Source organism: Hypanus sabinus, chromosome 30 (assembly GCF_030144855.1).
Source record: "Hypanus sabinus isolate sHypSab1 chromosome 30, sHypSab1.hap1, whole genome shotgun sequence".
In the NCBI taxonomy this organism is placed as follows: domain Eukaryota; kingdom Metazoa; phylum Chordata; class Chondrichthyes; order Myliobatiformes; family Dasyatidae; genus Hypanus; species Hypanus sabinus.
In genome coordinates, this window is record NC_082735.1 from 28,667,941 (window position 1) to 28,694,880 (window position 26,940).

Sequence of the window (26,940 nt, forward strand, 5' to 3'; positions counted from 1 at the left end):
TTCATCCATTTAGCACAAAAAAGTGTCACTCAGTGGAAACATTATGAGTATAATTATTGCACTAGAATTTGACCTTGCTTCACCAAAAATGTAATTGTATGTAAATACATCACCACTCAAAATACAAAGTTATTCTCTCAATTTAATAATTGAACGTTTAAGTTTATAATTTTAAACATTTGAAGAATGCTGAAAAAATAGTGTTAGGATTGTGCTTTATGCAAATAGCCAATAAATAATCATGCACCTTTGGTCAACGTGCGTTGTAAGACTTAGTTTTCATTTTTCATGCTACTCTCATTAAATAAAAGGATGGACTAGATGGTGTGTGTAAGTTGGCATGGAAATTCTACGTGCAGCAAGAAGTGAGCATTGCAGACAATAGCCATCTTTTAGTTCAATGCAGAAGCAAGGAACATAATGAAAGTTGGGTGTGGTACTCACCAGTGAGTTTAGGGACAGGTCATAATATCCTGAACAAAGAGGCCAAATACATTTTGTATTCAGACAGTTGGCTTTTGAAAGTCTTCATTGAAGAAGTGGTTTATGGCTTTTAATTGTAATTAATAATGTTTGTGATTAACTTTTAAGAGTAGTTTTAAGATTTAAATTAAAAATGAAAAATGTTAAACTTTCGGAAGCATTTGGGCATTTGAAAGCATTTTTTTTTAAAAGAAAGTCTTTTATAACTTTAGCCGGCCGGTGGTGTAGTGGCATCCGCATTGGACTTCGAGACAAGTGGCCCCGGGTTTGAATCCGGCTGCCTCCCTGCACACATTCTATCTGGGTTGAGCATTGAGCTAGCACCTCAGCCTTGTAAAAAAAAAACAGATGCTAAAGAAACGGCAGGATTGCTGCCTGATTCGCCACAAGGTGCAGAAAGAAACAGCAATTTATAACATGAGCTGTCAGAAAGACTACAAAATAGTCAATAGGCAAGGTTTTTATGTTGGCAGCCTGCTGATTAACTTGCATGAAGGCAATGGCAGTCCTACTTGGAAAGAGTTAGCAGCTATGTGACTGCAAAAGACAAGATGCCAGCTGAATTCAGTGAAGTCCACGTAATGGTTACTTGTAGATTATTTGCCTTGAGCACATTCCTAACACCAAACCGTACAATACACAAGCTTTTGTCTACGTTCTAGTGCACATTCTCCCACTCGCACTAGAGCATTGTAATCGTCAGTTGCTACTATGAATTTTAATGAGTACGAAAACACGAGTTTTATTCTTTTATAATGTCATTAATATCTAAATGAGTGAATCATGCATGCTCAGTTTGCTAATCATTCTTGACGTGTATAATATTATCTGCTGAATACCAGCTGTCAGATCGTGGCTTGTTTCAGTACATAGTCCACAAGATTACTCTTGGTTAAATTTTCGGCATAAGTCCTATAATAGCACCCATTGTTTCAAATTTGGCTTTTATGTATTTTTAATATAGCTAAAAGAATTTTGAATTTGAACATGTTTCATTGAGGATCAAAAAGCACTGTTTTGTAAATAGCAGCTGCATCCACACTGCATCTATTAAATTTAAAACATTCCCAAATATAGTGAAATCTCTTCCACTTAAATTTCTAGAATGTTTCTGCTTCTCTTTAGTTCCACAAACTTTATTGATGGTAAATCAGTGAAATATCCATTTGTGAAATAACAAAGAAATAGCAAGACATCTTTTATTTCAGGCAGTATTGGCTAGTCCTGATTAGTCTGGTTTTAATATTTTTCTTAAATATTGCCTTGTTTAAAATTACATTAATTTGATCTTTATTTTTATGTTTTTAATTCTTCACACACTTTTTTCCCCTCAGAAGTATATTTGCAAGGATTTATTTGTTTGCTGATAGAACTTTATCTGAGCTGAAGCAGGCTGTTGTTTTAATTCGTACAGAAGCAATCCTTCACAATTGTTTCCTGGCATTTTGCTATCAATATATATGGCTGTTTAAGTGTTAGATGTCACAGAACAATTGCAGACTATGATAATTTATAACCAAACCAGTCAAGCACTGTAGTTTGTTCATGTCATCCAACACCGAGAGGATATTTGCTGAGCTGAAATGCGCACTGAGAGGTAAGATATGCTGAACATGTATAACTGGGCAGATGCTCATTGGCCATTAAAATAATGCAAATCAGTAATGTATTACAACTACACAACAAGATGCTTTTGAATTAAATGGAAAAGTACTGGATGGTTGGAGACAAAACTCAAAGTAAAAAGAATTTTTAAAATCATGGCAATGATGAGCTGGCCTCTTTGGCTTCTGAGTACACCTGAGGCTTTTTGACATTTTACTGTTAAGGGAAACAGGATCTACCCTGTCATTCCCCTTGAGTATCAATTAGATTGCCTCCTTCTTCAAAGCCCCACTATATATGGGAACCCATTTCTCTCCAGCAGCCTGTGGACCATATCTTAAAATAAAGTCACTCAGCAGGGATGTAGGGGGCATTTGGATAAGAGGGTGCTCTGAGGTGTGTGTTGTGAGGTCAAAAATTCTGGAAGAAAGATTTATGAGATCAAGAGATATGGCTGTGCAGGATGCTCCCTTGTAAGGAATGGATTGGTTAATTGTGGAAACTACAAGTGAGAGCCAATTGCAGGGTTGTAGCAATTCGTAATTTATTGACCAATATTGGTGTTCCCGCCTTATCCGGAGTCCTAACCTGACCAATCGTTCCACGGCTTGAAAACCTATTCACTGCAAGGTGAAGGGTAGCAAGTAGTAAAATGATATAGGATACCTGTATGGTTGAGGTGATCAATAATATTACAAGTCCAAATGACTGTATAGTGAACGAGATAAATAAAAAGAGAAACATTTTCAAATGATGTAGTTTGGATATTGGTGTAGTGGAGGAATGGAAAATGTAAACATATTCTAAGTAAAGAAAGTTAAAATTAGACTTTAATTATGTGATTGATATTTTATTTTCAAGTTTCCAGCATCTGTACAAATTACTTCTCTATGCTTAGTGTATTGATATTTGTAGTCACTGTACTGTATGTCTGTACTTTAGAGAAGCCTGCAGTTGTTGAAATCCCTATGCTTTTCAATCTGCCTGCTTCTCTCACTTGTAGGATTAGTAAATGCAGTCTTTTTTTAAAAAAAACACACGGGGCTTGGAAAATCCTGATTCTAAAGTGAGCATCGAGATACGATAGATAGATATCAGTAATAGTAGACTGGAGTGCTCCTGCAGCTAAGGAACTAGTATGTCCTTATGAACAACTGCACCACCCAATACTTGAAGTCGTAGGAAATGTGGACCTCAGTGAAGACAAAATTCAGTTTATCTGTTGGCTCTTTAAATAAATCTGACTTCTGGGAAAAGAGGTTAAGGAAAACTGGTTGTTCTGCAAATAAACAAGAACCTTTTCTCAGACAAATGAAGTTAAATTACACTGGATATTTGAGACATGATGATCTTGAAAATATTAAAGACAAATTTAATTACCTTTTAAGTTTCTCATGTTTTTAAAATCTTTTCACCATCATAGTTTAAATATTAGGGTCTTAAGTTTTGAAAGAATAATCAATTTTAGGTGATTTTGACTAGTTCATCAATATCCTTTTGGATAAGAGCTGAGAAATTTGAAATAGTTCTGCTCTTCTATGAAGGAGTTACAGATAATGCTATTTCTTGCTCTCCATTGGATGTTTTCTCTGCCAAGAGTAAGTTCAAAATGGTCATGGAAAGTACAGAGGAGGAATTGTATAATTTAGCAGCACTAGCTGTTGGGTCACTGTTACTGTGATTGACCATGCCAGTTAAGGCACACCTGCTTCTACATTGTAGCTGGAGTTAATGCCTTGAGCTCACCTGGAATCAAGAATGGTGCTGCTTTCAGGGCAGTCTCAACAACAAAGGTGTGTTGCTTTCATCTTGTTTCTTTTAGAATGAAACCAGTGCATGTTCTTTCATGGTTCGGGGTGTAGATGCTAGGCAGATGGGTGGTAGGATAGCATATCAAGAAATAGTAAGTACGAGAAGGTCTGCAGATGTTGGAAATCCAAAGCAAAGCACCTGAAATGCTGGAGGAACTCAGCAAGCTAGGCAACATCTATGGAAATGAGTAAACAGTCGGTGTTTCAGACTGAAACCCTTCTTCAGGACTGGAATGGAAGGGGGAAGGCACCAGAATAAAAAGATAGGGGAAAGGGAAGGAGGTTAGCTGGAAGGTGATAGTTGGAGTCAGGCAGGTAGGTAAGATAAAAGGTTGAAATCTGTTGGGAGAGGAGAGTAGACCATGGGAGAAAATGGAAGGAGGAGGGGACCTGGGGGGAGATGATCGGCAGGCGAGAAGAAGTAAGAGGTCAGAGTGGGGAATAGAAGAAGAGGGAAGGAGGAGGGAATTTTTTAACTGGATGGAGAAATCGATATTCATGCCATCCGGTTGGAGACTCCTCAGATGAATAGAAGGTGTTTCTTCCACTGTTTATTTAGGTATTGTATTACACTCCCTGGCAGTTTGAGGTTCTTAACACTTCCTCAAATGGGTCTTCCTGACTTGGAGTGATTATGGCCCAATGATTCTTTAGTACAACAAGAATATTTACAAGGGGGCTATTGGAACAGTTTTTGAATCTTTTTCTTTGTCCACCTGCTCCTCTCCCCTGTGTCAACGTGCGTGTTTTGGGAATTTGTTGTTGGACGTGTAAATGATTTGGTCTGAGGCAATACGTGCAAAATGCTGGAGTAGAACAGTCCTGTGTAAAAGTTGAAGCAAAGGTGCCCTAGCAATATTTATCTGCCCAAGACTTTTGCACAGTAGTGTACATTTTGAAGTTTATGATATAGGGTTCAAAATGGACCTCGGGGGAATATTATCATTGTGGTATATTTTGGGATCTGCCTTGTTTAATGTAGTGTATTTGAAAAACTGCAAGTACAATGGTTAAGCTTGTAGATGATACAAATTAAGTGAATAGTTTAATTCTATTGTTGAGCATGATAAACCTCATGAGCATTTATTTGGAATCAGATGGTTAGGTGACAGATGAACTGCAATGTAGAGGTACTTCATTGAAGGGGAAAATGCCAAAAGGGCCTGAAATGAATAGGACGTGCAAGGTAAGTGGAGGATTAAATTGTAGTCCTGATTGACACATTGCAAGTAGTAAGTAATTGAGGAAATAAATCTAGTGGAACATTTTTGAAGGATCTGTGTCAAATTCAAATGCTGAGGTTATCCTGCAACTTCAAAAATGATTAGCATAGCCACAAATTGAATATTTCATATAGTTCTGATCGTCATAATTCAAAAAGAATATTCCAGCCATGGAAATGATAACAAAGAGAACAGCCAGTGTGATTGAGAAGACGGCAGGATTGGAATGTGAGCAACCATTGTTTAAACTGAGATTTTTCTGATGGGAAATTGACAGAGGAAAGGTGATGTAATTGTTATTTTGCCTTGCCCAGAACAGTAGAACTAGAGGGCACAGAACTTGAAATGACCTTGGAGGTGACTTAGAATTTATTCATTCCTAAATTGACTTTAGGTCCATCTTTTCTGCCTGCTCCTGAGTCTTCATGGCAACAGTGGTAGATAGGAGGTCCTACTGAATGGCTTTATTCTTTTCATGTAGATGTAAAATGTTTAATACTCCAAACTAACTATCTAAAACACAGCTGTACTTTAATAAAATATGACAGCCCTTTACAACATGGATATACAACCCAGTTTTAATACATCTTCCAGCCACCACTTTTCAGCCAATGCTTATTTAAAAACACAAAGGTCATTCCAGGCCATTGAACATTGCATCTTAGAATAAATGAGTACTGTTTGTACTTTTTGTTCTCTGCGTCAAATAATCAACTGGAAATGCCAGTGAAAGATCAGTAGCCAAAATTACCTTTTTTATTTGTTGAGCAGACACCTAGCAAGCTATCCTCAGAAAGTAATAAAACATTATAGGGTAGTCAGCATATTTTGGTAGAGCATGTTCTATTGTGACGCAGGTAGAGGTTAGAAGAAGATTACCTATTTGCTGCTTATGGAACAGTGGTACTGCAGGGTGTTGAAAAGTGAAGGAAAATTGCAAGTAAAAGGTGTGATTTGATGTATGCTAATACTTGTATTTATTACCAATTTGTAATTGCCCTGGCAATGAAGATGTCCAGATTTTTATATATCAGATTGAGTCCGGATGACTGATTTCCTTCCTTGAAAGACACTGGTAAACCAGGTAAGTTGAGCAGCAATTTGATAGTTTGAGTTAGAATTACAAAGATGAGATGTTTTTAAATTCAAAATTTTATTATTTATTGATTTTTAGATTCATCAGCTGCACATGTTAGAACCATTCACTTACTACTTGCAACGTGTAAATCAGGACTACAATTTAATCCTCCACTTACTTTGCACGAACTATTCATTTCAGGCCCTTTTGGCATTTTCCCCTTCAATGAAGTACCTCTACATTGCAGTTCATCTGTCACTTAACCATCCTCTGATTGGTTTTTCACCCTCCCCCCACCTTCTTTATAGGGCCCCTGCCCCCTCCTTCTTTAGTCCTGACGAAGGGTCTCGACTGGAAACGTTGACTGCTTCTTTCAATAGATGCTGCCCGACCTGCTGAGTTCATCCAGCTTTTTTGTACGTCTTGATTTGACCACAGCATCTGCAGTGTACTTTGTGTTTAGAACCATGTTTGTTAGTCCAGTAACTTTATTCCAGTATGTTCCTATTGTTCTTGGGGCCAGAGCTTGTGGGGTTAGAGTGCATCCGTTCCCTCTGCTTGTATTCCCAAACCTAGACAATTATTTCAGGACACAAGCTGGCTTGTAAGAGTCCTAAATCTGGTGCTTACTTTGGAAATTTGCACGTTATGGATAAGTTGTGCTAGATTGGCAGGGTTCGTCAATTCAGCTGCTGGAGGGTCTGCAGAAACACTATTTACACAAGTCAATGCAGGGAGGAAATAAGGCCTATTCATTGTCTATTTCTGTACTGCTGCCACCAAAAATAATCTAGTTTCATGGAGTATGTGATATGGGTCTCTATTGTGGACTAAGAATGGGAAGAGGACGTTGAGAGGAGGGGAATCAATGTTGGGAAAAGGGGAAGGGAGCAGGAAGCACTAGGGAGATTCTACAAATATCAATAAACCCTTTGTTTGGAATCAAATTACCTTCCCTGGTGTCTCAGGGCTGGGTGTGTCTGCAACCACGCCACCCCTCCCAGCCCAGGCACTCCTTCTCTGCCACCTGTCCCACACCACTCCTGTGGTGATCTACCCTCGCCATTCCTAACATCCTTTGCTCGCACCAGATTTACAAACTTGCCCTTTGCTCCACGTTGACGAAGACAGTACTGTGCAAAAGTCTAGCTATATATATGTGCGTAAGACTTCTGCACAGGACTGTGTGTGTGTGTGTGTGTGTGTGTGTGTGTGTGTGTGTGTGTGTGTGTGTGTGTGTGTGTGTGTATTAAAAAAAAAAGCTGCAAGTAAAAGTTTGTGAACCCTTTGCAATTACTTGGTTTTCTGCATTAATTACTCATAAAATGTGGTCTGATCTTCATCTAAATCACAATAATAGACAAATACGATATGCCTAATCTAATAACACAGAAATAGTTGTACTTTTCCTGGTCCTCTGAAAGTTGTTTTGATAGAGACATGGTGCATATAAACAAATCTTTCTTGAGGCTCTCTCTGTAACCTGACTTTGTGTGTCTTTTTTTATAGGGCAGAGCACTTCTACAACCCACACCTCCCTTCTCATCTCACTGATTAGAACACCTGACTCCAAATGGCTTTTGTAGAAGGCATTATTACCCCAGAGGTTTATGTACTTTTTGAAGCCAGACTCTGATTGTTTAAGTGGTGTACTCAGCATTGACGAGAAGTAGTACAATGGTTTGCATGGTAATAGCTTAGGCAGATTGTGTTTGTCTATTATTGTGACAGCTAATGAAGATCAGACCACATTTTTATGAGTAATTAATGCAGAAAACCAGCTAATTGCAGAAGGGTTCACAATATTTTTTCTGACAACAGTATGGATACACACACAATATTATAACATATAGTGTAGGTTGGGCTATTTCTGGTCACCTCACTTGTTAAAGTTATTGGAAAGGAAAATGAAAGATTTACCTAAGCAGCTATGAAGTTACACTTGAGAAAGCAAGTGATCCCACTTGAAGGAAAAATAGATGTGTACATAATCATTACTGGTTCAGGTACCATTTCCCTATTTCACCTGTTCCCATTAACAGCTGTTTCCACAGATGTTGGAGCTGAGGGAAGAAACCAATTTGCGACTTTGATTAAATGATATAAAGAGGATAGGAGAAATTTTTATTTACAGAGAAGAGTCATCTAGAATTCACAGCCTGGAGGGGTGGTGGAACAGGAATCAATCCAAACTTTCAACTGCTTGAAGGGAAATAAAAGACTGAGGTTAGAGCAGAGCCATAACTCCAGTTGGATTGCTCTACCAGTAGCTGGTACAAATCAACAGTCAAAACAGTCCTTCTGCTCATAACGATTCTATAATTCAGTGAACTCCAGCAGTAAATATGGTGTTCCCTTGCTCTTCTGTCAGCTTGTAGTAAATTCACTGAACTACTGGGCTGAGTTTGGTGGTCAGATTTTTTGGACCTTTGTGTGTTTCAGAATGAGTACTTGGGGTCTCTGGATTAGCCTTGCTTTGATTTAAAATTTGGGGGGGGGGGTGGTGGAAGCTAACATGGCAGACAAAGCTTAAAGGAATCTTTCACCTCTTGCAATTAACACTTTCTGCTTGTGTTCTCTAACGTAGGTGCAAGAGCAATGAACTGTTGGACAGCTGCAAATCAAAGAGGGATGCTTGTGCAAAACAAACAGGGAGGTCAGTTCGTGGCAGAAGCCAGTACTATTCAGTCATGCAGAGATGCCTGCTGTCGGAATTGCCACTGTAATGTGGCATGGCTACTGGAAGGGAAGTGTTACCTTTTGGACTGCAGACTACAAGGGAGCTGCTTGCTTAACCTAACAGACAGTTCTAACTCTACCCTATTATTTATTTCTAAACTCCTGCCTTGTGGGGATTCACAGAGTTCCATGCACAGAATAATAAAAGAGAACCCTCTAGCCCAGGCTAGAACTAATTTAACCAGAGTTAACAGAACACCAATTACAGGCCAATTATCTGGACATTATTTGGTAGCAAAGAGAAGGAACATATTTACCAGGACAAGACGTGAACTACCCACACCATCTGACAGTCCTGTGAAGATTCGACAAATTGAAGATGCTGTTTCAAAACAGACACAAACACCACTGCCCACTGGTGGCGACAAAAATTTAAATCCATCCAAAAATGTAAAACAGCAAAGCACTAGCAACTTAAAATCGCAACAAAATGCAGAAGAAACACCATCTCATAAAAAAAGCCTCAAGGAAAATAATAACACTGTGACTGACCAAGGAACTGAACAAACTGCTCCCCTCTTACAGCGGAACTTAATCCCGCAGCAGTCTCTTCATTCTGAGGTAAATCTTCAACATTTTAGTCATCCAGACTTGCTTGCCAAATTTTAAAAAATGCCCGAGAGTTTACTGTGTGATTATATTTGACATTTTGAGTTGAATTAAAAGGTGATGGCCATTAATGAATATATTAGCACGGCTTTTAAATCTTCACTTGGGCTGGGTTGGGTGATTCATCACAATGGAACATCATTGTACACAAGTCACTGTGTAAATAATGTTCATTTGCAGGATTGCAGTGGTAGCAGGGTCTAAACTTTAGAGCAGGGGTTCCCAATCTGGGGTCAATGGACCCCTTAATGGTATTGGTCCATGGCATAAAAAGAGATTGGGAACCCCTGATCTGGAGAAAGGATTCCCTTCTGAGATTAGAACAATAACTGAGTGTTATACTACTCAGCATGTTAACCTTTAACCTTTTTAATTAAGAGCTTTCTTTAGCAAAATATAATCATTATTAATTTGATGATCAGAGTCATAGAATATACAGCATGGAAGTAGCACCTTTAGTGCAACTGGTCCAAGCCCATCTTAGCATTTTCCCTACTAGTCCCAAGTTGCCCAAAAGTCCCTCCATCCTCCAAATTTTACCCCTCCATATATCTATCCAATTGCTTCATAAATCAGACCTACTTAGACCACTTCCTCAGGCAGCTCATCCCAAGTACTCATCGTAATCTGTTTAAAGAAGTTACCTCTCACGTCTCTTTTCTCTTCCCTCTTGTACTTGTACTCTCTGTTTTTGAACGGCCCAACTCTATCGGCCCAATGGACCGTCCACCATATCCATACCCGTCATGATTTTGTGAGCTTCTGAAAGGTCACCTCTCATTCCCTTGCACTTCAGCAAGTAAAGTTCCAACGTGGCCAAACTGTTCCTTTACCTTGGGGCCCCTTAGTTCAGGCAGCTTCCTTTACACCCTCTCCAATCTGAAATGTCTTTTCTGTAACAATGTGACAAAACTCTACACAATATTTCCAAGTGCGGCCTCACCAACGACTTGCATATCTGAAATATAACATCCCTATTTCTAAACTCAGCGCCCTGACCATCAAAGGCCTGTGTACTAAAAATATCTTCACTTCTGTTTACTTGTACGCCTGCTTTCAGTGAACCACCCACTTGTACTCCTAGGTCCCTCTGTTCCACAACATTTGTTAGCGTCCATTCACTATACAAGTCCTACCCTAGCTTGTCATTCCTTAACGCATCACCTTGCACTTGCCTGAGCTGAAATATATTTGCCATTCATCGGCCCATTTCCCTAACAGATGAAAATCTCCTTGCAACGTGATCTCATTTTGTTTGAAATGATGGCTCATTATTGAAGTACCAAATGAGATGCACAGGGGTGGAGAAGGAACACTGCACTAGACAGGATAACAAATGTCTGCCAACTAGCTACAGGGCTATAATGTAATTGAGTCGACAAATGACCTCTGAAATGCTTTCTGAAAATGGGAACAGTAAAACTCAATGTTTACTTGAATATTTAATATAGGGTGTGGTACTCGAAGCAAAGGATCTCCACATATTGAACTAAACTGAAGTACACTCAGATGCTCCTTTATTAGGTATAAAATGGCCACAGAGTGTATTTCTGTGTTTGTGGTCTTTTGCTGCTATACTCCATGCACTTCAAGATTCGATGTGTTGTGCATTTAGTGATGTTCTTCTGCACACCACTGTTGTAATACATGGTTATTTGAGCTACTGTTGCCTTCCTGTCAATTTGAACCAGTCTGGCCATTTTCGTGCCCCCTCCCATTAACAAGGTGTTTTCGCCCACGGAACTGCTGCTCACTGGATGTTTTGTTTCTCAAGCCATCCTCTGTAAATTCTAGAGACCGTGTGTAAAAATCCCAGGGGATCAGGAGTTTCTGAGATACCCAAACCACCTCATCTGGCAACGACAATCATTCCATGATCAAAGTCACTTAGATCACATTTCTTCCCTATTCTGATGTTTAGTCTGAACAACAGCTGAACCTCTTGACCATGTCTGCATGCTTTTATGCATTGAGTTGCTGCCACAAGATTGGCTGATATTTGCATTAATGAGCAGATATACAGGTGTATCCAATAAAGCGGTAAATGAGTGTATATCTTGAATCAAACCTTTTACTTGTATGTGAACATACTAATTGGTATCTGTATAAATGCCTGATATATTAATTTGGTGAGATGTTGACTTTTCACTTCGTTAACCACAAAAGTGACTTGAATAATGAAACGGGTAATTTGCATCAGTTAAACAATTGGCTAGTCACTCAAAAGAGGAGGAACCTTTTGGATGCTCAATTCAATTAGAATACAATATTTTTTCTAAGCCGACATGAGTTGAAAATGAATATTATTAATTACACTGCCGTACTAATCTTAATTTTAATCTTTAAATTTATAAGCTAACTAATTTAAATGGTATTTTGTTTTTGTCATTTTTTGCTTAATTGTAATTGTATTTTGTCATTGTATTTGTTGCTTAATGTAAAATGCACCAGGAATAGCTGAACGGTGATTAATCTGCATTTGGTGACCATATACTTCATAAAATGTTTCTAGCCTAGTACCTCATTTAATAGATTTTTAACTGTGGCTCATACATTTTCATGCTTTCTTTTCAAAAGAAGCTATATTTGGAAAATGTCACAAGATTAAGCTACATCTGTGAAGAAAGAAATAAATTCATGTTTCAGGTCAATGATTTGATTTAGGATGAAAGCTTAAATCTTTCCCTGCTTAAGTAGTTGTTGTCTGTCTTCAGAACACTTTTGATTTCAGATTTTTAGCATAAATAACTTTATGCTCATTGTCTTTATTGTCCCCTGTAATTTTCCATTTTATAAACCCACATTGGTCATTTAAATTATGTTTGCACCTTACTGGATTAGAGCATTTTCATAATTTATTTTGCAGATAAGTTGTCAAACTGAATTCTCCATAAGTTTTGAAAAAGAACTCTATCTTGGAGTAAAAAAATTAACGGTCAGGTTAAGAATGCCATTCTTTTTCTGGGTAAGAGGAGAAGAGTTGAAAACACCTGCATCAGAACTAAGACAGGTGTACCCATGTCAGCTTTTATGGAGTGGAAGTTGAGGATGAAGGAAAATGTGCGGCATATATCAGTGGGGAAAGACTAAATGAAATAAATGAGATGGAAATGGAATCAATACAAGAATCAGTGTAGCAGCTGGGATTGGAATGTGTGACCAAAGTGCTTGGGGAAGCCTGCGGGTTGTTGATATTGTTCACAGACCAGTCCTGTAAAATGGAGATGAAGTGAAATTTGGAGCTGGAAAGTGAGGTGAAAACAGTCAGCCAAGGTAATGTAACTTTTGAGTTCAATATTAGGGAAGGAAATCCCTTTGATGTTTCAGAACAAGGGATCTGAGTTGTACTGAAAGAAATAAAGTTCCATACAGATTCCCATAGCTATACCTTTGATTTAGAGTGAATGAATGTAGTTAAAGCAAATGACATTCACTGTGAGAACAAGTTTAACCAGGTTCAAAAATGATGACATTCAAGGGGGACTGATTAGGAAAATTGAATTCTTGTTTAAATTAATTTAATGAATATAATTTTTTAACTGATTTTAATTTTAATTATTTAAATTTGCCCCAATTATCCTACTCTATTATTGAGAAACACAAATGATTATTTAAAAATACTTGCAGCTTTAACAGCTGACAAAGCTGGAGACCTGGCTTCACTGACCTTCAGAGCGTTTGCTGAAATTTCACATTGAGTCTTCTGTGCATCATTGCTTGGCAACACTTCTGGAGTCCTGGGCACTTTGTAGCAGCAAGTCAGGCCCTCTGCATCCAAAATAGGCAAGTTGAATAGGCTGACCTTTGGCACCTATTCTGGGCGCTAAAGATGCCAACAATTTCTGGCTCGACTAATTAATTTTATAATTGAATTTTGCAAGTAAATTAGCATGCAGATGTACTTTTACAAAAAATGTTTGCGACTGTATATGGGGTGATTTAAAAAAAAATAATTGCAAGTTAGATTCTCTACCAATTTCAATAATGATACCAGATAGAGTAAGGTGTTACAATTTTGAACCACTTCCTGATATGACTCCTAAGTCATGTGGTCAATTAAACGTACTTGGTTTCAATGCAGAAATATGAAATATAAGCCTTAAATGTGAATTGGTCTGATTAATTGATTAGATTTAAGGATAACGTGATCTAATGTTCTTTCAATGGATCCATGACTAATATTGGGAAAAGGATTTTCAGAATTTTATCGTCTAACTCCAAGTCTGATTTGAGCCAAAGCAGCATTTGGACTCCAGAACAGCGGTTGCAGATAATTAGCAATGAAGACTAAAGAGTGTTCGTTCAATAAGACTGCATTTGATCGTCAGCAGAGTGCGCTTTGAACAAATTGTTCAAGTTTTTGTGTTTCATGGGTTCTGGAATATGCACGACATTAAGGTACTCATAGCTGAAGGGTGGTAGTGGGGACGAGCTCCCAATGCTAAACAAATGCTCTTCATGGCGTGCGTCTCAAATGGCCTCTGACGACCAAGTCCAACTCCTGGCCTTCATGTGTGTCATAGTTCTTATGCCCGGTGGAGCTGTTCTCACTGACAGGAGAAGGGGCAAAGGCGGGCCACCAGCACCTTAAAACCAGTTGCTCTGGGCAGATGGGGCTCATTAACCACGGATGATAGCTCATCTAGGAGAGGGAAAACTCCGATTTCAAACCTCTGCTGCCTTGCGGCTATACCTGCTCACGGGAAAGGCTCTGGGAGTAAACCCCGAGGAAAATCCAGAGTCGGAGTCCTGAAGGCGGCTGCCTGCTGTACCCAGCACTGGCACAGAAACTCCTGCGATGCTGCTGGCACCAAACTCTATCGACTCTCGTCGTCCCTTTGGACCTGTCGTCAGCATGGAGAGGGGGGTCCCACTGCATGGGCAACAGATGGATCTCCATATCAACTCTGCCCTGGCTTGCGCCCTAGAGAGGCCACTCCAGCTTCGCTCTATAGTGTCGGACAAACATGGGAAGCATCTGTTACCAGTTATAAGTCATATTGCTTGATTGGCGTAGAGCATGGCACCAGGGTTGCTTCCGACGGTGGGAGAGACCGTCGCTTTTCCCTGGACAACTACCGCCCTCCTTGAGCTGGGCAGCCCTCAGCCAATAAGGTGCTGTCCTGCCACAGTCAAGCTTCCCCATTGAGTGCATGGGGATAATGGATTATTCCACGAAGAGCTGATTTTAACTACCGCACCAGACAAGGAAAAAAAAACAAATCAAATAAGACAACACCCCTCAAGTTGGGATGTTGGAATGTCCGCACAATGATGACTGGACTTGACCAAAACCTCAAAGATATTGAAGATGCATGAAAAACAGCGGTCATTAACAATGAGCTACTAAGGCTCAAGGTAGATGTAGCTGCCCTACAAGAAACACGTTTGGCAGATTCAGGTACACTGAAGGAAAGGGACTACACATTTTTCTGGTAGGGAAAGAACCAAGATGAGCCCCGCGAGCATGGAGTGGGTTTTGCCATTAGGAACTCTTGTTGCAAATGGTGGAGCTACCAGAAAATGGATCAGAACGACTTACGACTCTCCGCCTACATATCAGTCATGGCCCAGTATCTCTCGTCAGTGTGTATGCCCCTACCTTGAACTCCACCTCTGAGGCAAACTCTGAGGCATGTTCTACAACAAATCAGAAGCTGTTGTCAGGAATATTCCCAGTGTTGAGTACCTCATTCTCCTTGGTGACTTCAACTCCAGAGTGGGAGCCGATAATGATTCCTGGCCACTTTGGAATTGACAAAATAAACGACAATGGACAATGTCTCCTAGAGTTCTGCTCCTATCACGGCCTGTGAGTGACTAACTCCTACTTTCAGATGAAGTTGCAGTACAAGGTCTCATCGCGGCATCCACGCTCTAAACACTGGCACCAGCTAGACATGATCATCACCAAATGCTCTTTCATCAACTCGGTACTAATCACCTGCTCATAACATGGCACAGACAGCAATACGGATCATGCTTTAGTACACGGCAAGATGAAACTACATCCGAAGAAATCCACCACTCCAAACAAACTGGAAAACCTCCCTTCAACACAACAGAGATGAAACAGTCAGTACAAGGTGCTATGACTACCTCCTCACAAGGAGATGCTGCAGCAGAACAATGGTCATACTTTTGTAACACCATCCACAAATCAGCACTCTCTATCTTTGGAAGAAAAACCGCAAAGAGCAGTGACAGGTTTGAGGCAATTCCAACATCATGACTCCTGTCATCTAAGCCAAGCGTGCAGCTCTCACAGAGTACAAGTGCTCACCATCAGACCAAACACTCCAGGCTCTTCGAGCTGCTAGAAGCAAAGTGCAACAGACTGCAAGGCAGTGCACAAATGAGTACTGGCTCCAGCTCAGCGAGGACATTTAGACAGCAGCTGTGACAGGCAACATCAGCTTGATGTATAATGCTAACAAGAAAGCCCTTGGCCCATCACAGAGCAAGGCAGCATCCCTGAAGTCAATAATCACCGTAATAATCACCGATAAAAGCAAGCAGATGGAATGCTGGGTAGAGCACTACTCTGAGCTCTACTGGAGGGAAAATGTTATTGCTTTGATGCCATCGATTGTCTACCAGTCATGGATGGACTCGACTCCGACCCAACCATTGAGGACCTCAGCAAGGCAATTGACAGTCTGGCCCCAGGGAAAGCTCCTGGCAATGATGGGATTCCTCCAGACCTGATCAAACACTGCAAGAGCTCACTCCTCCAACCTTTACATGAGGTCCTCCGTCAGCGCTGGAAGGAAGGAGCCGTACCACAGGATATGCGTGACTCCAAAATCGTCACTTTGTACAAGAACAGGGGTGATAGGAGCGACTGCAACAACTACAGGGGTATCTCCCTCTTGAGTATTGTCGGCAAAGTCTTTGCTTGTGTAGCTCTGGCATGTCTAAAAGACTCTGGTAGAACAGGTCTACCCTGAGTCCCAATGTGGTTTTCGCACAAGGAGGTCAACTGTCGACATGATTTTCTCACTCTGTCAACTCCAGGAGACGTGCCGGGAACAACAGAAACCCCTCTATGTCACTTTCATCAACTTGACCAAGGCATTCGACCTTGTCAGCAGGGATGAGCTCTTTCAGGTTCTCCTCAAGATTGGCTGTCCCTTGAAACTCCAAAGTATCATCAAGTCATTCCATGATGACATGAGGGCTATTGTTCAGTACGATGGCAGCTCATCAGAACCCTTCGCTATTCGTAGTGGAGTCAAACAAGGGTATGTGTTGGCCCCAACATTTTTCGGCATCGTCTTCTCTATGCTGTTGAAGCACACGATTGGGGTGTTGACAGAAGGCATCTGCATGCACACCAGGTCTGATGGGCGGCTGTTCAACCCTGCGCGCTTGAGAGCAAGAACAAAGGTGCGAAAGATCTTAATACGTGACATACTGTTTCCCGATGACGCTGCTATAACCTTGCACACCAAACAGCAACTACAAACTCTCATCTACCACTTCTCTAAGGCATGCAAGGTCTTCAGGCTTACCATTAGCCTAAAGCAAACAAATGCCCTTGCCCAGAACTTAGTGGAGATACCATACAACACTTATTTGCCCGTTCTCCCAATCTAAGTACTTTTGCAGGCTCCCTGCTTCCTCAACACTACCTGCTGTTCCACCTATCTTCATATCATTCACAAACATGGGTACAAAGCCCTCAATTGCTTCATCCAAATTATTAACCTATAACTTGAAAGTGGTCCCAGCACTCGTGGAACACCACTAGTCGTGGCAGCCAACCAGGAAAGACTCCTTTATTCATAATAAAGTATCTATCTATCTATCTTTGCCTTCTGTCTGTCAGCCAATCTTCTATCAGTGCCACAATACAACAAACTTCACATGTATAGGTCAGTTATAATAAATCTGATTCTGATTCAGTGATCCATTTTGTGCAGGGTCCTCTACAGAGTCTTGTTCCCTACTGATAAAGTCTCATTCATGTTTTATAGGCTTTTTTATGTATTTATGTGTGTTCTATATTCAAGATTTTAGGACTGTATTTTAAGGCTATTGTATCATAAATTGTGTATTCTTAGAGAGCTTTTGAAATTTGTTGTGCAACAGTTGGAGCGACAGAAAATAAGAGATTACAGATCAATATAAAGCATTACTTGGGCATCTTCTCTAGGACAGCATTTAGTTGTGCCTTGCACATTACACGAGGAATTTGACAACAAGAACGTGGAGGGTGTGTCACCAAGAGGACCGCAACCTTGTCATAGGGTTTGGAGGCTTGCGTGCCTCAATGACTGGGGGAGCTATGTTGGCTGGAGTCAGGGCTTTATGATTTGGCTCTTGGTAGGTTCACCCATGCCAAACAGGTCAAAGGGTAGAGGCCAGTCCACCAGTCTTCCAGGGACGGGGGTTCAGCTTGGGACTAACAACCCTAACCGGGAAAACAAAACTGTTAAGGAAACAGCAATGAAGAATCCTTTACATCTGAGTGTGACGGTATTCCTGAGTCTCCATCCAGATCTTGGATAACTGACGGTAGTGAAAACCCAGCTACTGAAATGATGAAGGAAGCCCTGAACACCACCAGGGATGGAGGACCTTCATTGCTACACTAAACACCAGCGGAGTAATGGGCAATAGAGGGGCTGGGTGGAAATTGACCTCCTCCTGAGCCAAATGATCTCCTGTGCTTAACTTTGACTGATCCAGCTGCATGATGCATTGCGATAGTTTGTTTTGTTCCCAGGCTCTGACAATTGGAATTGATGATTAAAGGTGCTTCATACACCTTTATAACTGGGGTTGTTCCCTTGGTTATTGTGTTGTGCAGGTCTTCAAGAATGGACCACTGTTTCAGAAAGAGTGCCATTATGTTCTTATAAGGCTTTATATATGTTATATGTGGGAATTCATTTTTTTTCTTAACTTTTGTCTGTTTTGTGTAATTCCTTGTTTAGCTTATTAAAAGTGCTAAAAAAAAATGAAAGACTCATGGGACTGCTCACTACAACGTCAACTGTTAGAGACTGAACATTTAAAAATGCCATTGCTCTCTGGTGCATCCATCAGAATATTATATGAGAATTACATTTCAATTTTTTTCATCTTTCAGCTCCAATAATGTGGAATAAACTTCCTGCACTAATAATTTAAAAGCTGTTCCAAGTTTGGTTAATCATATTTCTTTTTTTTAAATTAAAGTTTTAAGGATAAGTTTTGACTGTAAGACATGGGAGCAGAATTGGGTCATTTGGCCCATTGAGTCTGTTCTGCCATTCCATCATGGCTGATTATTGTCCCTCTCAATCCCATTCTCCTACTTTCTCCTCGTAACCCTTGACACTCTGATTAATCAAGAAACTATCAACCTCCACCTTAAATACACCCAATGACTTGGCCTGCGCTCCTGTCTGAGGCAATGAATGCCTCAGATTCACCACCTCCTCATCCTCCTCTGAACGGATGTCCCTCTATTCTGAGATAGTGCCTTCCGGTGCTTGAGTCCCCCACTACAGGAAACATCCTCTCCACATCCACTCTATATATTTGATAGGTTTCAGTGAGATCCCCTCTCATTCTTGTAAGCTCCAGTGAGTACAAGCCCAGAGCTCTCAGATGCTCTTCACATGTTAATCCTTTAATTCCTGAAATGATTCTCATAAACCTCTTCTTGGCTCTCTCCATTGCCAGCATCTTTTTTTCCCTAGTTAAAGAAAAAATGGCCCAAAGCTGTTCACAATTCTCCAAGTGGGGTCTGACCAATACCTTATAAAGCCTCATGTTACATCCTTTCTCTTGTACTCTAATCCTCCCAAAAATGAATGCTAACATTACATTTGCATTCCCTACTACCAACTCTGCGTGCAAGTTAACCTTTGGAGAATACTGCACAAAGCCTCCCTTTGCACCTCTAATTTTTGAATTTTCTCCCCATTTAGATAATAGTCTATGACTTTAGTCCTTCCACCAAAGTACATGACCATGCACTTTCCTACACTATATTACATCTGCCACTTTGTGTGTTGCCACTTCTTTGCCCATTCTCCCAATCTAAGTCCTTTTGCAGGGTCCCTGCTTCCTCAACACTACCTGCTGTTCTACCTATCTTCATATCATTCACAAACATGGGTACAAAGCCCTCAATTGCTTCATCCAAATTATTAACCTATAACTTGAAAGTGGTCCCAGCAATGACCATTATGGAACACCACTAGTCATGGCAGACAACCAGAGAAGACCCCTTTATTCCCACACTTTGCCTTCTGTCTGTCAGCCAATCTTCTATCCATGCTCATGGCTTTCCTGTAAAACCATTAGTTCTAAACTTGTTAAGCAGCCTCGTGTGTCAACTTGTCAAATGACCTTCTGAAAATCCAAGTAAACAGTATCTAGTGACACTCCTTTGTTTATTCTGTTAGTTATTTTTTCAAAGAATTCCAACAGATTTGTCAGGCAAGATTTCCCCTAAGGAAAACCATGCTAACTTTTTTGTCATGTGCCCTGAAACCTCATCTTTAATAATCAACTCCAACATCTTCCTTACCACTGAAGTCAGGCCTGTAAATTGTCTCACCTGTAATTTAATTTCTTTTGCCTCCCTACCTTGAAGTGTGGAGTGACATTTGCAATTTTTCAGTCCTCTGGAACCATTCCAGAATCTAGTGACGCTTGAAAGATCATTACTAATGCCCCCACAATTTCTTCAGCTACCTTTTAAGGAACCCTGTGATCTGGTCCAGGTGATTTATCTACCTTCAGACTTTTTAGCCTCCCAAGCACCTTCTCTTTAGTAATAGCAATGACACTCTCTTCTGCCCCCAGACAATCCTGCATGACTGGCATTCTGCTAGTGTTCCACAGTGAAGACTGACACAAAGTGCTTATTAAGTTTGTCCGCCAACTCTTTCCCCCGCCCACCCCCCCACCCCCCCACATTACTACCTCTCCAACACTATTTTCCAGTGATCTGATTTCCACTCTCATCTCTCTTGTACTTTTACATATCTGGAAAAAGATGTTTTTGAATCCTCTTTTATATTATTGGCTAGCTTACCTTCATATTCATCTTTTCTCTCTTTATTGCTTTTTAATTGTCGTTGGTTTTTAAAAGCTTTCCAATCCTCTCTATATTCCCACCAATTTTTGCTAATTTATATGCTTTCTCTTTGCTTTCATGCTATCTTTGACTTGTGTTGTCAGCCTCAGTTGTCTCTTCTTCCCTTTAGAATGCTTATTTATCTTTGGGATGTACCTATCCTGCACTTTCCAAATTGCTCCTAGAAACTCCAGTCATTGCTGTTTTGCCCTTCTATTCAACTTTGGCCAGCTCCTCTCCCATATCTTTATAATTCCCTTTACTCCATTGTAGTGTTGATACATCTGATTTTAGCTTCTCCATCTCAAACTGCAGGGTGAATTCTATCGTATGACCACTGCCTGCTAAGGGTTCCTTTTCCTTGAGCTCTATTATTGAATCTACGTAGCACCCAATCCGGAAATGCTGTTCCCCAAGTGGGCTCAACCACAAGCTGCTCTAAAAAGCCATCTCATAGGCATTCTACGAATTCCCTCTCTTGGGGTCCAGCACCAACCTCGCTTTCCCAATCTACCTACATATTGAAATCCCCCATGACTATCACACCATTGCCCTTTTTACATGCCCTTCCTATCTCCCTTTGTGATTTGTAGCCCATATCCTAGAGGCCTATATTTAATTTCCATCAGAGTCTTTTTACCCTTGCAGTTTCTGAACTGTACTCACAAGGATTCTATATCTTCTGATCCTGTGTCTCCTCTTTCTCAGGATTTGATTTCATTTTTACCAACAGATCACCCCACCCCACCTGTGTCTACCTACCTATCCTTTCAATACAATGTGTATCCTTGGATGTTAAGTTCTGAACTATGTTCTTTCAGCTGTGATTCAGTAATGTCCATAACACCTGAACTGCTAATCTCTTATCTGTGCTACAAGATCTTCTACCTTATTCCGTACTCTGCGAGAGTTCAAATATTACACCTCCAGTCCTGTATCCATCACTCTTTTTTTGATGTTGGCCCCCACTACACTTTAACTCATCCCACTTACTGCTGTGTTGCTCTATCATCTGCCGGTTCTTCCTCGCAGTCTCACTACACACTGCATCTACCTGTATACCAACTGTCCCACTCTCAACCCTATCACTCTGGCTCCCTTCCCCCCCCCCCCCCAACCCTCTCAAAGAGTTCTAGTAAACCTGCTCAGAAGAATATTGTTCCCCTTCTGATTCCAGTGTAACCTGTACTTTTGTGCAGGTCACACCTTCCCCTGAAGAGATCCCAATGATCCATAAATCTGAAAGCCTGCCACATACAGTATTCATCTGCCAAATCATCCGATTCTTACCCTCACTGGTGCATGGCACAAGCAGCAATCCAGAGATTACCACCTGGGTGTCCTGCTTTTCAGCTTTCTACCTAACTCCCTGTATTCTCCCTTCAGGACCTCTTCCCTTTTCCAAGTTCTGTCTTTGGTATCATTATGTACCACAACTTCTGGCTCCCCTTTAGAATGCTGTGGACCCAATCTGAGACATCCCTGACCCTCGCAACTGGGTGGTAATGTACCATCCTGGTAGTCTCTTTCACATTCACAGAATCTGGTATCATCTGCTCTAATTATGGACTCCCTTATCACTACGGCAGTCCTCTTGTCTCCTGTTCTTTTCTGAGCCACAGAGACAGACTCAGTGCCAGAAATCGGGTCAGTGTAGCTGACCCCCATAAGTCGTCTGCCCAACAATGTCCAAAGCAGTAAACTTATTATTGAGGGGAAAAGCCACAAGAATACTCTGCCCTGGCTGCTCATTCCCTTTTTTCCCTCCTGACAGGCACCTAGATACCTGCCTTCTGCAACTTAGGGGTGACTTCCTTCCTGTAGCTCCTATCTATAACCTCCTCATTTTCCCATACCAGCCAAAGGTCATCCAGCTGCAGCTCCAGTTCCACAACATGGTCTCTAAGGAGCTGCAGCTCAGAGCACTTTGTGTAGATGTAGGTATCAGGGAAATTAGAGGTTTCCCAAAGTTCCCACATCTTTCACAAGGATCATGCCACTAACTCTGGGCCTATTCTCAGTGTACTGCCTATGTACTAATAGGAAAAAAACCATTTTCTAGAAGCTTGCTTAGAGCTTCGAGCTGTTCTTGCCCAAACCTGTTAAGCCAAAGCCTGACCACTCTAACACTGTCCAGTCACACAATGGCTGATCCACATGCAATTTGCTTCTTTTTATTAGCCACTGCCAAAATAGATTGCAGCCCGCTGAAAAGTCCCTAAGACACCCAAGCACTTTTTAAACCTTGCCCTGCATCATGAACAATTTTGATTCTATTTAAATGTTTTGTTTCCTTACCTCTTTATTCAGGTTGCTAAAGGGACCTCAAGGCCAAATGCTGCCTCTTTGGTTGGTCCTCCAGATTCCAAATTGACTACTCCATCATCCAATCTGAAATGGATGCAATTTAATCCAACAAATGACAGTATAAATGGGACGTTCGCAGTAGTTACTATAACAAATGCACCTCTGAACACCACTGCTGTAACTCCTGCACCCAGATTCACAAGTGCCCCCACAGGTGAGTTAAATATATTAACTTTGTGCATTTATTGTACAATTTTTTTCTTTGTTCACCTCTTCATTTTTTTGCTGGTGATTGATACTTGCACTGTAACTTCAGAAACGCTTTTCATGGAAGATTTAAGTTAATACCTCCGCAAATGTTCAGGCTTGCTGATCAAAACTATAATTTTTCTATGAATGTGATTGTTTTAAAAACAAAAAGGCTTTCTCTCCATCCTGGGATGTGTTTTGAAATGTAGTCATTAATATGGGAAGTGTCGTAGCCAATTTGTACACAGTAAGTGAAGGAGACCCAGTAATCTGCCTTTTCAGGATGGTTGAGAGAGAGAGAAATATTAACCTTACTGGGTAAGTTATAGAGAATAGCACCTCCTATGGTCATAATAATACCATGGTTTCTTTGTCATTCACCTGAGAAAACAGATGGAAACTCAATTTACGTTCCATGCGTAGCAAGGACACTTGGCATTATTGCACACCTTTAGCACGCAGGTGATGTTCACCAGCTTGGGCATCTGGCCTCTCAGTCTTCTAACTTGAAAGAGACTGTTGTCAATTGAGCCATAGGCAAGTGTTATGGGGGTGAGAAAATGGAAATTTCTACAAATGCTGAACCCAACTGCATTTTAGAACAAAGAACAGTACAGCACAGGAACAGGCCATTCACCCCACAGTGTTGAACCAAACCAGCTAAAAAGCAAATCAAAAGCACCCAAACATTCATCCCTCCTACCTACACCATGTCCATATCCCTCCATCTTCCTCACATCCATGTGCCTATCCAAATGTCACTTAAAAGCCTCTAATGTATTTGCCTCTACCACCATACCAGGCAGTGCATTCTGGGTATCCACTGCTCTCTGAGGAAAAAAAAACTTGCCCTTCACATCCCCTTTGAACCTAACTCCTCTCACCTTCGATGCATGCCCTCTGGTAATAGACATTTCAGTCTTGGGAAACAGATACTCTCTGGCCACTCTGTCTATGCCTCTCATAACCTTTAATATCATTTTGGATTTAATTGGACATAAATTTTGACACTTTTTAAAAAAAAACATTCATCTTGATCTATCACAGTATAATTGTTGACAGAACTAGCCTAACAAGTTAAAGCCAAAAGCAAAGGGAATTTCAAAAACATATTTTGTAGAGAAGCGATAGCAAGTCAAGCAAAGGAAAAAGTGTTAGATGCTTATAGATTCAGTCTTGGTATGGAGAGAATTAAAACAATTATGTTTGTATTAAAACATTCTCTTTGTCTCAGTGGTGAAGGAACTGATTGTTTCTGCTGGGAACAGCGTGGAGATAACTCTGCCAACAAATAAAGTTGATCTGAATGCCTTTGTGTTACCGATTTCCCCTGAAGGTAAGCAATTGGATTTCTCTGTCTCCTTCAGAGAGTCAGTCAACTTTGCAAGTCATTTTGGCTGTTTGTCAAAATTCAGCATATCCATTTGTGCAGCTGCGCACAAGCTGCTGCTAGAACTCTGGATCAGGGAAACGGACTGTCGAGACCTTTCATCTGGACAGCCTGGAACATTGACTGTCCATTGCTGTAGTAGATTGTCTATACAAAGGGAAAAGAGGCTTCCTTCACCATTCCCCATTCCTGTCTCACACTTTCACCTTGTCTCCTTATCTACCCATCACCTCCCTCTGGTGTTCCTCCTCCTTTTCTTTCTTGCATGGTCTTCTATCCTCTCTTATCAGATTTCCCTTCTCCTCCAACCCTTTATCTCCTTCGCCTAATCAACTTCCCAGCTCTTTACTTCATCCCCTCCCCTTCTTCTGGTTTCACCCACCACCTTGAACTTCTTCCTCCCCTCCCTCCACCTTCTTACACTGACCTCACCTTTCTTTCCAGTCCTGATGAGGGGTCTTGGCCCAACTGTTTACTCTTTTTCATGGATGCTGCCTGATCTGCTGAGTTCCTCCAAAATAAGTGTCACACATCATCTTTCCCATCTCACCTTAAACTTGTGCCCTCTAGTATTTGACATTTCCACTCGACCGGCGGGGGGAATCTTGTCAGAATTCTATATACTTTCATCAAGTCAACACTGACCCTTTCATACTCCAGAAAGATGGTGATTAATTGAATATCGAGTATTTTGGAAAAATAAACTATATTGTGTATTGCATCCATTACTAATACCACACTGATTTATCACTTGACTATAAATCATCAGTAAAGGGAAAATGCGTTTGGAAAAGAAAACATTTTGTGACATTATTAAAACATGTGTTCAAATGTTATTCAAAATATGCATAGGTTAGATGGGAGCCCATCTCCTAAAGTGATAGGAATGGTCCCTGGCAAAAACTCATACACCATAGAGCAGAAATTCTTGCTGTCTTCTCAGTAACTCATTTTGCATAAACACCTGGGAAGTGTTTTAGATTGCTATTTGTCCATATTCATGCAAACAGTTACCAAAATCTGCATGGTTTCCATTTATGTATGGAATTCCCACTTACCATTTCCCTTTCCCTGGAAAGTCTGATACAGGTATATTGCCCGCTGATTTGATCTGCTTTGAAGATCTTATTTGTAACAATAACTATCCTGCAGTTTAGTATATAGCTTGACAAGTGCAAGCCCAGTAGTGTGCATATTTTAAATATTATATTTTTACAGTTGCACAGTATGCAATGAATTATATTTGCTATTCTCTAAACTTGTATTTAACCTTTTAGACTATTAAATACGTTTAAAGTGCTATTATGCTGTATATGTGTTAAACTGTTGCTAAATGGAGAATGGGAATAGAATTTTTGGCTGTGGTGGAATTCTATGTTGTAAATATAATCTACTTGATGTTAGTTAATGTATCAGTAAGTGTCTGGTTAGTTAACTGACTGAATGAAGTAATTACAGTAAATCTTTCTGACCTTAATTAGTTAATTAAATCGAGTCTACAAAGCGAGTTGACTAAGCAGTTAATAGTATTTACTGTAAAAGATAATTATATAACATAACAGGCCAGCTGCATTTCAATATTATTTAGCTAATGTTACAAACCTTAATTGCTTTAATTTGTGTGAATGAAGACTTCCGCAAAATTCCATTTATCTTTTAGTTATTTAAGTTTAGTATTCAATTGCATTTCTTAAAGCTATTTGTAAATTCCTTGATTGCTTCTGCACCAGATTTCACTTAAAATAAAATGAATTCTGAAGAGGGTAATTTCTACTCTCCCACTGTGTTATATTTTGTAGTGTTAAGCTAATCCAATTTTGAGAATTGGATAATGTTAATCAAATTGCTCAGGACCAGTCATGGGCATGAAACTCTGTTAGGCAACCATATTAATACAATATTAAATATGAAGTGAACTTCCCTTCCTATTCTTACTTGTCCTCCAATGGTGTTGAAGGTGGCCGTTTGGCGTGTTAATTCTCAGCTGGTTCTCAGAGCAACCCTGCTCCTCTGCAACCTGTCCTTTTTCACAAGCTCATCCCCATCCTGATTCTCCTACCAGCCACCTGCATCAGGACTAACTGGCATTAACCCAACTACCTAATAATCAGCATGAGGCCTGAGCACCTGAGAAAGACCACACAGTCACCAGGAAAATGTGCAAACTCTGCAGAGTCAGCACCAGTCAGGATCAAGAGAAGGAAGCTGGAACCGTGAATCTGCTGCACTACTATGCCATCAAATCTATTTATTTTATTTATTGAGGTACAGTGCGGAATAGGCCCCTCTGGTCTTTTGAGCCACACCACCCAACAATCCATTTAAGCCTAGCCTAATCACGGGACAATTTACAATGACCAGTTGAC

General features: G+C 40.5%; 1 protein-coding gene across 4 annotated transcripts in view; it reads left to right on the plus strand.

Moving 5' to 3' along the window:
- LOC132383493 (dyslexia-associated protein KIAA0319-like protein) overlaps window positions 1-26,940 on the plus strand; it is an 89,625-nt gene that overhangs the window by 14,228 nt on the left and 48,457 nt on the right. For all 4 annotated transcript variants that reach the window (XM_059954511.1, XM_059954508.1, XM_059954510.1 and 1 more), the window contains exons 3-5: window positions 8,788-9,500; window positions 22,939-23,149; window positions 24,419-24,520. In XM_059954511.1, the coding sequence (XP_059810494.1) occupies window positions 8,788-9,500; window positions 22,939-23,149; window positions 24,419-24,520 (1,026 nt within the window). The remainder of the gene's footprint in view (window positions 1-8,787; window positions 9,501-22,938; window positions 23,150-24,418; window positions 24,521-26,940) is intronic.